The sequence below is a fragment of the Zeus faber genome, assembly GCF_960531495.2.
Source record: "Zeus faber genome assembly, chromosome: 7".
In the NCBI taxonomy this organism is placed as follows: Eukaryota; Metazoa; Chordata; class Actinopteri; order Zeiformes; family Zeidae; genus Zeus; species Zeus faber.
In genome coordinates this window covers 29,494,424-29,507,241 of record NC_137203.1, presented here as the reverse complement: position 1 = coordinate 29,507,241, position 12,818 = coordinate 29,494,424, and the positions used below count along the sequence as shown (strand labels likewise).

The 12,818-nt window shown below is 42.0% G+C and overlaps 1 protein-coding gene across 1 annotated transcript; it reads right to left on the bottom strand.

The window, feature by feature from the left end:
* Window positions 1–4,361: 4,361 nt before the first annotated feature.
* LOC307233253 (alpha-(1,3)-fucosyltransferase 7) lies at window positions 4,362–5,413 on the bottom strand (the record flags this gene model as incomplete). Its single annotated transcript, XM_080004529.1, has 1 exon — window positions 4,362–5,413. The coding sequence occupies one exon, from the start codon at window positions 5,411–5,413 to the stop codon at window positions 4,577–4,579; it is 837 nt and encodes a 278-aa protein (XP_079860655.1). The 3' UTR covers window positions 4,362–4,576.
* Between the last annotated feature and the right edge of the window lie 7,405 nt (window positions 5,414–12,818).

Below are 12,818 nucleotides of genomic sequence, written 5' to 3'. Positions count from 1 at the left end.
ACACACCTATACACCTATAACACAATTCGGGTTGGTGCAACACCTGGGTCGTCGTATGGCCCCGTGTGCTCACGTCCTGTATTGGCGCCGGGGGGAAGCGCAGCGCAACGACCAGACGTGATTGTTTTAAAGGAGGGGTGTGTGGAGGAGCGGAGGCGAAAAATAGAGACATGGACCTCCGAAAACAAAGCTGGGATGAGATTCTCCTTCCGGATGCGACTGGAATCCGTGGACGTCTCCCAAATCCCTCCGGCGGCCACTCCGGGTGTTTCAGTGACGACCCCCCGTCTCTTTCTTCGGTTTTGGCGACTATCGATCATTTACTGTTCGCTTTTTTAAAATTGTTATTATTGACTGCTAATCAACACACAACAAAGAAACACCAGGTGGCCGTAATAGCAGATTACAGGATAGGTTGGATATTTTTTCAAACCAGGGCTTATTAAAATATCGGTTCCCACAATCGCTCTGCTTGGCTTAAATGCAGTCCAATGGGGCAAGCATTTAAGCCTTAAAAACATATTAAATCATAGTAAATATTTTTGAAGATGGAAACCCTTCAATATATTTCTGCTTTTCTTGGAATATTTTTGAGCATGTTTAAAAAAAGCGTCAATGCCACAGTCGATTTTTTTTTTTTGGTTATGTTGCCACAGTAGGAAGCCACTCAACTTCCTGTTTCTAGTCTCTTGTCATTAGCACGGAGGCAAACAAGCTAATAAAACCCTGATAAAAAAGCATGATTCGCAACCATTTATTTTCTTTGGCATAACAAACAGTATGTGTGGCTATATTGTGGGCTTCTTGTTTTTTCTAAAAGAAAATTTTACATATTTTTTACAAGGTTTTTTTTAAACGTTTGCCCCATTGGACTGCATTCAAGCCCAGTGAGAAGCTGCATCAGAGTGGTAACTTTCTCAAAAGTCAAGTGTTTAGCGATTTTGTGTCGTGAACAGTTAGAAATGATGGAAAGTAACACCCAAATAAGGCCTGGTTTGAAAAATAACAAACTTATCCTTTCATGCCAGGTTAGTGTAGCGGACACGTTCAGTTTGACCACTCATGCTTCTTCAGTCAGTTTCTCACGGGACATATACTACTGTATGGGACACGGAAGTGCTTGTTTTGATTAATTAAAATTTTTTTTGCTCGCAACGCCCACACAGCCACATCGAGTAGACAGTTGAATCGTTTCATTGACAGTCAAATGATCAGATTCATTAACTGTTGCGAAACATTTCACCCGTTTCGGTCGGTTACTAACACAGAAGGGATTCTTTGTGTTTTTTTTGGGCTTTTTTTTACATCCAACTGACCCACATACACGCTCTCACACACACACACACACACACACACACACACACACACACACAAACAAGTAGCATCCTGATCCTGTAACAGTACGTTATGTGAACATTGTGTCGTCTTGTTCCTCTATGCATGAATTAACGACTTATGTGCTATGACATGTAAAAAAAGACAAAGAAAGACAAAAAAAAAACAAGGAAGTCAATATGCATCTACTGTACAGTTTCCTGTGCAAACTGGCTTATGATTGCACACCAACGAGTTTTAACGATTTCAAAAGGGATTTTGAAAAGCCGTCTTGTCTACCCCCCGACTCTGCCACGCAGCGACCCCCTTTGGCGTGTGTGCAGTTTCGGATTCTCCCGCTGAACATGGTGTGTGTGTGTTTTCCTGTGTATACAGCTGCTAAAGTGTAAAAGGTATATAAGGTTATCCGTCACCCCAGCAACCTACTTTTACATATTTTCCTCTTTATATATCTTGAGTGCCAGATCAATAGCTGAGCCGTTTGTTTATTTGTTTTCCTCGTGTTGACTTGACACATCGTACATACAGGGTTCCTACACAGGCCCCCATTGGGGAGCCAGGAATAGTTTTGAAAAATTATTTTTAGCAGTTTCCATGTTTTCAAAAGCACTCTTTTAACCTTTTTCTTTGTTTGTTTCTTTGCATAATTGTTCATATATGTTGGTTACCCGCTATGAATTTACATCATAAACATACATACAAGAAGTCCGGAGATTGGTCCTTGACAATGTGTAGGAACCCTGTATCGGAAAAGTGGCCTATTGCGGTTGTCTCTCAGGAAAGCTGCTTCCCGTGGCTCCTCTTAAACCTACTGTACTCCCAGAACTGTTTTGGCCTCACGCTGAGGAAGGAAATACTACCGCACAGTACTACTTTTTAAAAAAGATATATATATAAAGCTTTTTTTTTAACTGTTTTTTTTTAGGGAGTTTCAAACTCGCCGAGCTCAATGAACAAATTAGAATCAACAAAGCGTTGGTTTTTAAGGTACTCAGAAATCTTGGAATCGCACTTGCCTTTTCATTTTTTTGCTTTTCATCCTACAAAAATCCAAACTCTCCCCCCTGCCCAACAGACTGTTTCTCATTTGGTTCTATCGTTCTCCTACGAATGTGTTTTGTGAAGGAAATGACCCTTATGCGCTACACCCGTTACGTTCACTAGAGATGGAGCGACCTTCTGTACCGCTACTAAGATTGTTTGGCATGCATGTGGATAATGCGGAGCTGAAAAAAATAAATTAAATATTTATATGATCTGAACTGAAACATTGTCTGTGACCTTTTCCTGCTTTTTCAGAAAACAGCCGCACATATATCTAACATTAGTACTAAGAGCACTACTAGGTTTCAAGCGGATTTCAGTTAATCTACTGCATCAATTCCCTTTATATTATTGGTCAAGTGAGTAAATTTTGCTAACAAAATAGTTATTGTTCCAAACCTAAAAGCAATGTCTGGAGCATGTATGCCAGACGACAAAATCGTTCAGTGTTTACAGCAAAATTTGCTTCAAATGTTTAAAACAATGTGTCATTGTTATCAACAGTGGACCTAAAGGCATCTAATAATGTACCAAAAAAGTCTCCCGGTTTCCCATAAATTTGCTCCCAACTCAAATATGATTCCTTTTGCGCGGCACTAGGGGGACATCTTGTGGCAGTTTTGTAAGATTGGGTTAGATTGGGTTAAATGTATGTTTTAATGGATGGCAAATCATAGGATACAGTTCTTAAAAAACAGGTTAAAACGGGAGTCAAAATCTAAACTATTAACACAGATTTTTAGAGCACTTTTCCAAAAGCAAATAACAAAAAAAAGTGTCACCCTTTCTTAAAAACATATAGGATCCAATAGGATTATAAATCCTATGCAGACATATTGAATGCCATGGGAGCATAACAACAGCTGAAGTTAATTTGAAGTTAAAACATTAACTGAGGATCTACAACGCTCAAATGAAACACATCCACAATTAATGTTATTAACCTAAGCTATGTTTAACCATCTACACTTGTCAAAATGTCTGTTGTGAAAAGGGCACAGTTACTGTGTCTATTGTGGAATTTTTTTTATATTATTATTTATATTTTACAATATTATAATTATTATCTCGCACATGTATTATTATATGTATTATTCAGTGTAAGTGCACCTGAAAGACTTTGAACTCTCCCTGGCTACAGCTGCAGATGTGAGTATTTATGCAAAGTTTCAGTTAATTGATTTCAAGTTTAGGGATCGCACTGTGAGTAAACGATACAGGGTTAATCCACCCATTTTGTTTCTGGTGAATTTTAGACAAACCCCTTGAACTGGTTTAGGAACCGTTTTGAGTATATCCATTTTTTTTTACAACTGAACAAGCAGTCGCTGCATACAACTGGTTAAATGAGGTTCTAGTGCACTGCAAAAAAAAAAAAAAGTTGAACAACTGCAAATACAATAACAAAACTAAAACAAAACAATAAAGCAATCAGTTCTGCATTTTGACAACAAAGGAAATGGTCAAGTCGTAGCACTGGCTTCTTGCCCAGGAGACCGCCCAACCTCAACTAACTTAGTGGTATATTCAATTGGTCACTGCATTCACACTGCAGGCAAATCTTTTTTTATTTTTATTTTTATGACAATGTAAACAGCCCCAATCACATGGAATCTGATGAATCAATTCTGATTTGGCCCACTTTTATTTGTGGTCCTAAATCGGATACAGGTCTGATTTTTTTGCAATGCGACCTCAATTTGTCAAATATCTTGACAAATTGAGGTCGCACTCAAATCGGAATTCATGCGACTTTTATGTCACTCGAGAGCGACATTCGTCACAATTCCGGACTGCAGGAGTCACTCTGTGAACATGGAAGACAACTGCGATGGAGGTAGTCAGTGGAGGGACAATGAGGTGTCAGACCTCATAAGTATTTGGGGTGACACTTCTGTCCAAGCTAAACTTGAGGGGTCGTATCGTAAGCGGTCTGTTTGAAAACATATCGAAACAAATGGCCAAACTGGGCCATAGAAGAACATGGCTGCAGTGTCAGAGAGAAGGTAAGAGCTTTAAAGCCGCTTAATTTGCTGCCTTCCAGCGAAAGCTGTAAGTTTCAACTTCACCTTCTGTGAAGCACAGAGCACAATAGTTATCTTATTTTCTGATCTATTTCTTCTGATTATGCAACCTCAGAGTGGCACACAGCAGTAGGTTAGGGTAAATCAGTGTCCTCATTGATCCTAGCTGACTTCTATCTGTTCACCCAGCTCTCCAAATCATGGTAGACCTTGTGAGGTGGCAATTGAGAGTAGCGCACGCAAATTTGACACAGCCGTTCCCTCCAGTCTGTGTAGGTCTGGATGGTGTGTGTCTGGTGCCACTGAAGGTATGCCTCGTAGGCCTCCCTGTTTGCAGCCAGACTCCTGAGGTACGCAGCCAGCTCTGCTGTGCCTTGGAAATCCTGCACGTGGATGAAGGAATGAGGGGGAGCTAGTGTATCGTAAGTGGCCCTACTTGGGCCAAGAACCACGGGCACGGCCCCTGCTTGGAACGCGTTCTTCCATAACTTCTCGCTGATGTAGTCCGTAGCCACGGAGTTCTCAAACGCCAGGTAGAATAGACACCGCCTGATTGTGGGCAAAAGCCTCTTGTCCGAAAGGGGTCTTTTGGACCAGAGACCGTAGACCTCTATGGGAACGTGTTTCTTCAGACTCTGATAAACAGCTGCCCTGGCCTGTGTAGAAAAGTATCTACTCACTACCCAGCTGATAAGGCAAGAGCGATTCTGAGAGGCTGCATAGTCAGACTTGAACATACCCTGCACAGTCTTCCCGTAAGGAATGGATATGTCTGCGTCACGCCTGAAGCTCATGGTCCAGTTGAAGAAGCCATTGTAAGGGGTTAGGTTTGCATGGTGTATGGGAGGCTCCAGGGAAAGCCAAACCCAGTGTTGCGACACTGGACGTGGAATGTGCAAGGGCAAGGAGGATAGACCCTTTTGAAGCTCGCTGTGGTGGAATACCACCACATCGGCTGTGGAGATCCCAGATATTTTGTCACTGAGAAAACAGCGGCTTATGTTGTACATCTCCAGGCATTTGTTGCCCTCGAGGCTGTAGGCTTGGCCGAATGGCCAGTGCCAAAGAAGGATGGAGATGTTCTTTGGAGTCACATATCGCTGGGTCGCCTTGAGTTTCCAGTCCACCATGCTCCAATGGAGCAGGTAAGAGGAGACAGCCAAAAGGGAGATGACGGTAAAGAGCCTGGACCCAGAGGTTCTCATTTCAACTGATGGATGTTACAGCCCAGAAACTGCAGATCATTGGTGCTTGTAAGCCCTGGAGAGGAAGGAAGCTTCATCAGTGATCAATCAGATAAGCAATTTCTCACAAACTAAACAAAAAAAAAAGACTCGCACAAGAAAGATAGATAATAATAATAATAATAATAATAATAATAATAATAATGATAATAATCCAAGTAATTGAAAATAATCTGAAATATTTTATATTAATATATTAATATTAATATATTTATTGTGTTTATATATATATATATATATATAAATATATATATATATATATATATATATATAGGATGGCAAACACCAGTCCCGGTCAGACATATAAAACAGAAAAGCAGGAAACATTTTCAAGATTTTCTACTGGCACATACAGTCTAACTTTAATGTGGTAAGGAGAAGAGAGAATGGCAAAATAAGCAAATGTTTTCATGGGCTGAATGTAGGTGTAATCACTATTACATAATAAATATACATTTATTCATATGACAAAAAAACTTCTGTGAAAGTATTGCAGAGTGTTTGTGGGATTTATGTATGTACTGTATGTACTGTATTTCAGTAAGCATTTGTTGAAATAACAATGACCGAGGGCCCAGTAAACCTGCTACATATCTATGCATGTCTGCTTGCATTTGGCTTACATTTACTGTATCTTTTTCTAGGTGCACTAATGAAATATTTTGGACAGGCATCCATTGCCAAACCTTGCTGCTGTGACCCACAACTACACAGCCTGCGACTAGTGAGTCCAATTCAATGCATACTGTATTAATGTAGCTTGTTTGTTTCCAATAGGTTATACTTCAGCAGCATACACAGTGGTTGTTAATGTATGCATTCACACAATATTGGCCTACAGAGTCACATTTAATTGTCAGTTAAAAACTAAAAAGTTTGAACCTACACCAATATAAATAATTAGTATAACGCTGTAGTACTAATATTAATAGAATTTAATTTACAATAATACATAAATCAACTTGAGTTGGTTGTAAAATAACGACAAAACTTACCACAGCAAGGTGGCATCAGTATACTCTTCGCCCTGGGGAAGACCTATGAGGAATAGAGCAGAGCTCTATCGCTATAATCTCACATCTCAGTTGGTATAGGAAATCCTGCCCTTGCAACACCCCACCCTGTACCCACACCCACACACACACCCATAGCCTCTATGCCATCTCACCCATTTCGACACTGCACATGTACTGACAGGCGGCTTAAGTTAGTGACATGTCTCTTTTTGGCCCCGTACCAGGCCTATTCAGCCTGCAGCCCGAGGGCCAAATGTGGCCGGCACATGTCTCAAAATGTGGCAACCCCGCCCCCCCTAACAACCAATGGACAATTTGCAATGACGTCTCAAAAGGAAACCTCTCTAAAGGAGCGGGGGAAATACATTTCAGAATTAATTATACTAGGACATGCCCATCAAAAATGTAAGACTTTCTAAGACATTTTGATTGCACAGTTTAACAAAATAACAATGATTCAATGCTGTGTTTCACAATGGAAGATTAAACTGCTAGTCAAAGTCATACACTGGGGAAAGACACTCTTTGTGACTCTTTGTATCATACTCTGCAGGAGAACAGTACCTGCCTCTGTGCACGCATGTGTGTTTCCACTGGCTCGCACAGCCAGTGGAAACCCCCCTCCACCACACACCCCTCCAAACCCCCGCATCCCCTGACCCCCACCCCCACCCCCATCTCAGTCAACTGGGGTACTGTCAATCACACACACATACACGCACACACACACACACACACACACACACACACACACACACACACACACACACACACACACACACACACACACACACACACACACACACACACACATGCCACAAATCCCATCCCCCCTCCACCCATGACTAAGAGGCAGTTTTCCTGGTCGTCCCATCCTGCTGTCTCAACCAACTACAATTTGCTGACACACTTTCTGTCAAACTGCTTGATTTGATATTTATTTTTTCGTTGTCTCACAAGTAGCTACACTGTTTCAACAAAAATATAATCCTGTTGATCTGTAGGAACCCGGCTATTCCCTGTAAGAAGAATATTATCCAATGTATTCATGCACAGTGTTGTGAGTTTGGTCAATATCCGAAACTTTCAACTTTCAAAGTGCAGTCGTGAGCTTTTTTTTTATTTTCTTTTTTTTCTTTCTCTTCTTTCTTTTTAAAACCCACAGAAGTTAACATTTTTTTAGATTTTTCTAAACCACACACTGGTCTTCCTTCCTGTTTTTTGCTACATGGCAGAGGAAATGGGTACAACCCTACCCAAGAGACAACCAAACCACAGAGGAACGTTTTTCTATTGGTTTAGCACGTTTTCTTTTGCCAAATCACATATCACACATCTCTTTTTGAATTTCAACACACTGCCTTAACTTCTTCATGATATTCACAGTATAGCCTTTGCTGTCTTTCTTTTTTTACATTTGCTCTGCATTTATTTGATAAAGGTGTATTTTTCTTCTTTCAACGTTAGTTGAAGCGGCGGGCAGTACAGTGGTCTGTTGCCCATCTCCACAATCAACCACTGGAGGAAATCTTGATGCAGCTAAAACCATGTGTCGACACCGTTGTGCCTTCTCAATCAAAAAGGAAATGTGAAAAGTCTCAGGAAGGGAGACATTTATCTGGAGGTAGTTCTTATACATAGAAAGAGTTCAAGATTCAAGATTTTTATTTGTCACATACATATACATACTTTCATACATATATGCAGTGAAATGTAATGCAACGCACCCGGTGATAGCACACAATATGTCCTAGGAAAAAATAAAATAAAAGTAGAAAATTCCTTTCTAATAGACCGACTAACTGACTCCTAAAACGTAATACAGTAAGTGGAATACTTATAGAATAAGATAAAAAATATATAGAATAAAATACAATAAAAAATAAATTGAAATAAAATGGAATAGGTTGAAGGAATATGGCTATGTATATACAGATATGTGCATTTAAAGTGGCATGTGAATTAAAGTGGCATGTGAATGTGAATAGTGTGAGGTAGTGTTTGGGATAATACAGCACAGTATACAACAGTACGGCGCAGCAATACGGCATCACGAACAACCCTGAACAGTGACACAGTATGCGGTACAGTACAGTAGGTAGTGGAGCCTAGTGTATGGCTCAGTTAGGACCCCTGGTGAGGTCAGCGTTGACAGTTCTAATGGCTTGCGGGAAAAAACTCAGTCTCAGTCTCTCTGTTCTCGCTGTGTGACTGCGGAGGCGCCGGCCTGACCTCAGCAGCTGTAACAGTGCGTTGTTGGGGTGATGAGGATCCTTCATGATCCTACGGGCTCTGCTACTACACCTCCTGGTGTATAACTCCTGCAAGGGGGGGAGGGTAGTTCCAGTGGTACGTTCAGCTGAACGCACCACCCTCTGCAGGGCCCGCCTGTCCTGGGCAGTACAGTTCCCAAACCAGGCAGTGATGTTGCCTGTCAGGATGCTCTCCACTGCTCCAGAGTAGAAGGACTTGAGGATCCTCACCGAGACCCGGAATTTCCTCAGCTGCCTGAGGTGGTAGAGACGCTGCCTCGCCTTTCTCACCAGAGTGTCTGTGTGTACATTGTACAGTTAGGCATTGTCTTGTGACTACCCCCCCGGGTTTCATAATTTTCCCTCCATACAATAATACATGGGTGTTCATTAAAAATGAGCAGTTATAGTTTGTGAGCTTTTGGGCACATTCACAATCTTTTTGTGCATGTGCAAGATGACTATAGCAGAGAAGACATGCACAGCTGGCAGTTGTTTTCTACTACCACGACTGTCTTTGTTACAAAGGAACAGAGAAGCTGTGTCTTGGAGTAGATAAGCAGTAACTTGGAACAGAAATTTGTGTTCTGGATGTCTCAAAACGTATGCACCTGGCATTACTTTAGCAACTGAGCGAACATGTGGTGTGAGCAAACATAATATTGTTTTATCTCTACACAGAAACGGGAGAAGAAGAGAGTGTGGTACGGCCTTGACGAGCTGGAGAATAACAGGGCACAGACATAACTCAAACAGTACCGTGATCCTCCTAATTATGTGCACATACATTACATAAACAAAGCATCAATTATTGCATTTTTCTATCACAGGATCAAAGATGGCACAGTCAGGCCAAACATTATCCTCTGGCTCTCCACAGCCTTCTCGGCGTGAGTTAGATCCCAGAGCCACAATCAATGTGGACAACATGTAGACTGCAGTTGTTTGGGTCGGAGTGACCATAGCCCTCTCGGAGCAGAAGCTTCCTCAGATTACTTCTGATCATGCTGAGGTTGACACTGCCATGGCACATCTGAGACATATAAGAAGTCAACCAGGACCCTCATTGTAATGCTGTTGTTCAGTTTAGCAAGGCTATCAACAGTGAATTGAGACTTTGAATTTCATGAAATAGTGGTCAGACATAGCAGAGGTATATGGGAGGACCACTAAATTGGTGGCATCGATGCCTCGGGTTAATGCAATAGTGTTACTATGAGTCGGTTTGTGTATTGACTAAGTAAAGCCAAATGTATCGATTGTATCGAAACGTTTTGTGACCTGCTAACGGGTTTAGACGAGAGTCCACATGAATATTAAAATTACCCATAATTAAAATATTCTCTATGTATATTCTCAACCTCCTGCATGTCCTCCCTCACCACATCCATAAACCTTCTCTTTGGCCTTCCTCTTTTCCTCTTACCTGGCAGCTCCATCCTCAGCATCCTTCTCCCAATGTAACTCTCATCTCTCCTACACACGTGTCCAAACCATTTCAATCTGGCCTCTCTCACTTTTCTACCAAACTGTCCAACCTGAGTTGTCCTTCTAATGTACTTCTTTCTTAATCCTGTCCATCCTTGTCACTCCCAATAAAAATCTCAACATCCTCAACTCTGCCACCTCCAGTTCAGCCACCTGCCTTTTTGTCAGTGCCACCGCCTCTAAACCGTACAACATGGCTGGTCTCTCTACCATCCTGTAGACCTTCACCTTCACTCTTGCTGGAACCCTTCTGTCACAGATCACTCCGGATACTCTTCTCCACCCACTCCACCCTGCCTGTACTTTCTTCTTCACCTCTCTCCCGGCTCTCCGCTGCTTTTGATGGTCGAGCCCAAGTACTTGAACTCATTTGCCCTCTCCACCTCCACTCCTTGCATTCTCAGCTTTTCGTCGCCCTCCCTCCCATTCAGGCACATGTATTCTGTCTTACTCCTGCTGACTTTCATTCCTCTTTTCTCTAATGCATGCCTCCACTTCTCCAGGCTCTCCTCAACCTGCTCCGTACTCTCGCTACAGATCACAATGTCATCCGCGAACATCATAGTCCATGGAGACTCCTGCCTGATTTCGTCTGTTAACCTGTCCGTCACCATTGCAAACAAGAATGGTCTCAGAGCTGATCCTTGATGCAATCCCACCTCCACTTTGAATGCCTTCGTCATGCCTACTGCACATCTTACTGCCCTTACTGTCTGACTGCCCTCATACATATCCTGTACCACTCTTACGTACTTTTCTGCCACCCTGACTTCCTCATGCAATATCACACTTCCTCTCTCGGCACCCTACCATATGCTTTCTCTTAATCCACAAGGTGCAACTCCCTCTGGCCTTCCATGTACTTTTCCATCAGCATTCTTAAAGCAAACATTGCATCTGTAGTACTCTTTCCTCCGGCATCCTCTCCCTTTCCAGGATGGTGGTAAACAGACTTGTTAGGAACGCCACTGCCATCTCACCTAAACATTTCCATGCTTTCCCAGTTATGTAATCTTGGCCAACTTCCTTTCCACTCTTCATCTTCTTTAATGCTGTTCTCACCTCATCCTTGCTAATTTGCTTTAATAATTTTAGCAGCTTTAACCTTTAATTTCTTCTCTCCTTCTCATTTTCTTCATTCATCAACTCCTCAAATTACTCCTTCCACCTTCTCAACACACTCTCCTCACTAGTCAGCACATTCCCATCATTATCCTTCATCACCCTAACCTGCTGTACATCCTTCCCAGCTTGGTCCCTTTGTCTTGCCAATTGATACTTTTCTCGGTCCTTTTCTCATCGTATGCCTTTTACTTTGCCTTTGCCACTTCTCTCTTCGCCTTCCACTGCATCAGCTTGTACTTCTGTCTACTTTCCTGTACTTCCTCATCCACCACCAAGAGTCCTTGTCTTCCTTGCTCTTCCTGCATGATACACCCGAGTACCTTCTTGGCTGTCTCCCTCACCACTTCTGCAGTTGTTTCTCAGTCATCTGGTCATTCATTCCCACCTATTGCCTGCCTTACCTCTTCCCTAAATTGCATGCAACACTCCTCCTTTTTCAACTTCCACCATTTTGTCTTTGGCTCTTTCACTCTTTTCCTCTTCTTGGCCTCCAGAGTCATCCTACAGACCACCATCAGATGCTGCCTAGCAACACACCCGCCTACTACCACTTTGCAGTCACTAATCTCTTTCATATGGCACTTCCTGCATAAGATGTAGTCCACCTGTGTGCACCTTCCTCCACCCTTGTATGTCACCCTGTGTTCCTCCCTCTTCTTGAAATACGTATTCACAACAGCCAATTCCATCCTTTTGGTGAACTCCACCACCATCTATCCTTTCACATTCCTCTCCTTGACACCATACCTACCCATCATCTTCTCGTCACCTATGTCTCTGATCCCTTTGCCAATATGCCCATTGAGATCTGCTCCAACAACCACTCTCTCTCCCTTGGGAACGCTCTCCCCCACTTCATCCAACTCACTAAAGAATTCTTCTTTCTCTTCCATCACACACCCAACTTGGGGGTAAGATAAGATACTTTTTCAAGTATCTTACTTAAGAAAGGAAGGTTTGATATGGGCCCGTAGTTACCTAGGATCCCACAGTCTAAGTGTGGTTTCTTCAACAGCAGTTTTAAAAGCACCAGGAAAAACCCCAGTCTCAAGTAAAGTGAAATGAATGCTTTCCAAAGCAGAGTTTGAGACATTAGTGAAAACATTTAAACACATATATATAGTAAGGACAGGATCAAGAGAGCATGTGGAAGATTTGCATTTACAATCGTAGTTCTGCAAAATGAATGATGGTAAATGTACTCAGGGTTGCCTTTTATAGGGTTGGCTATTGAAATTTCCATCAGCTGAATCCCTGAAAGTTGTGATTTTGTAAAATAAAGTATTTTTT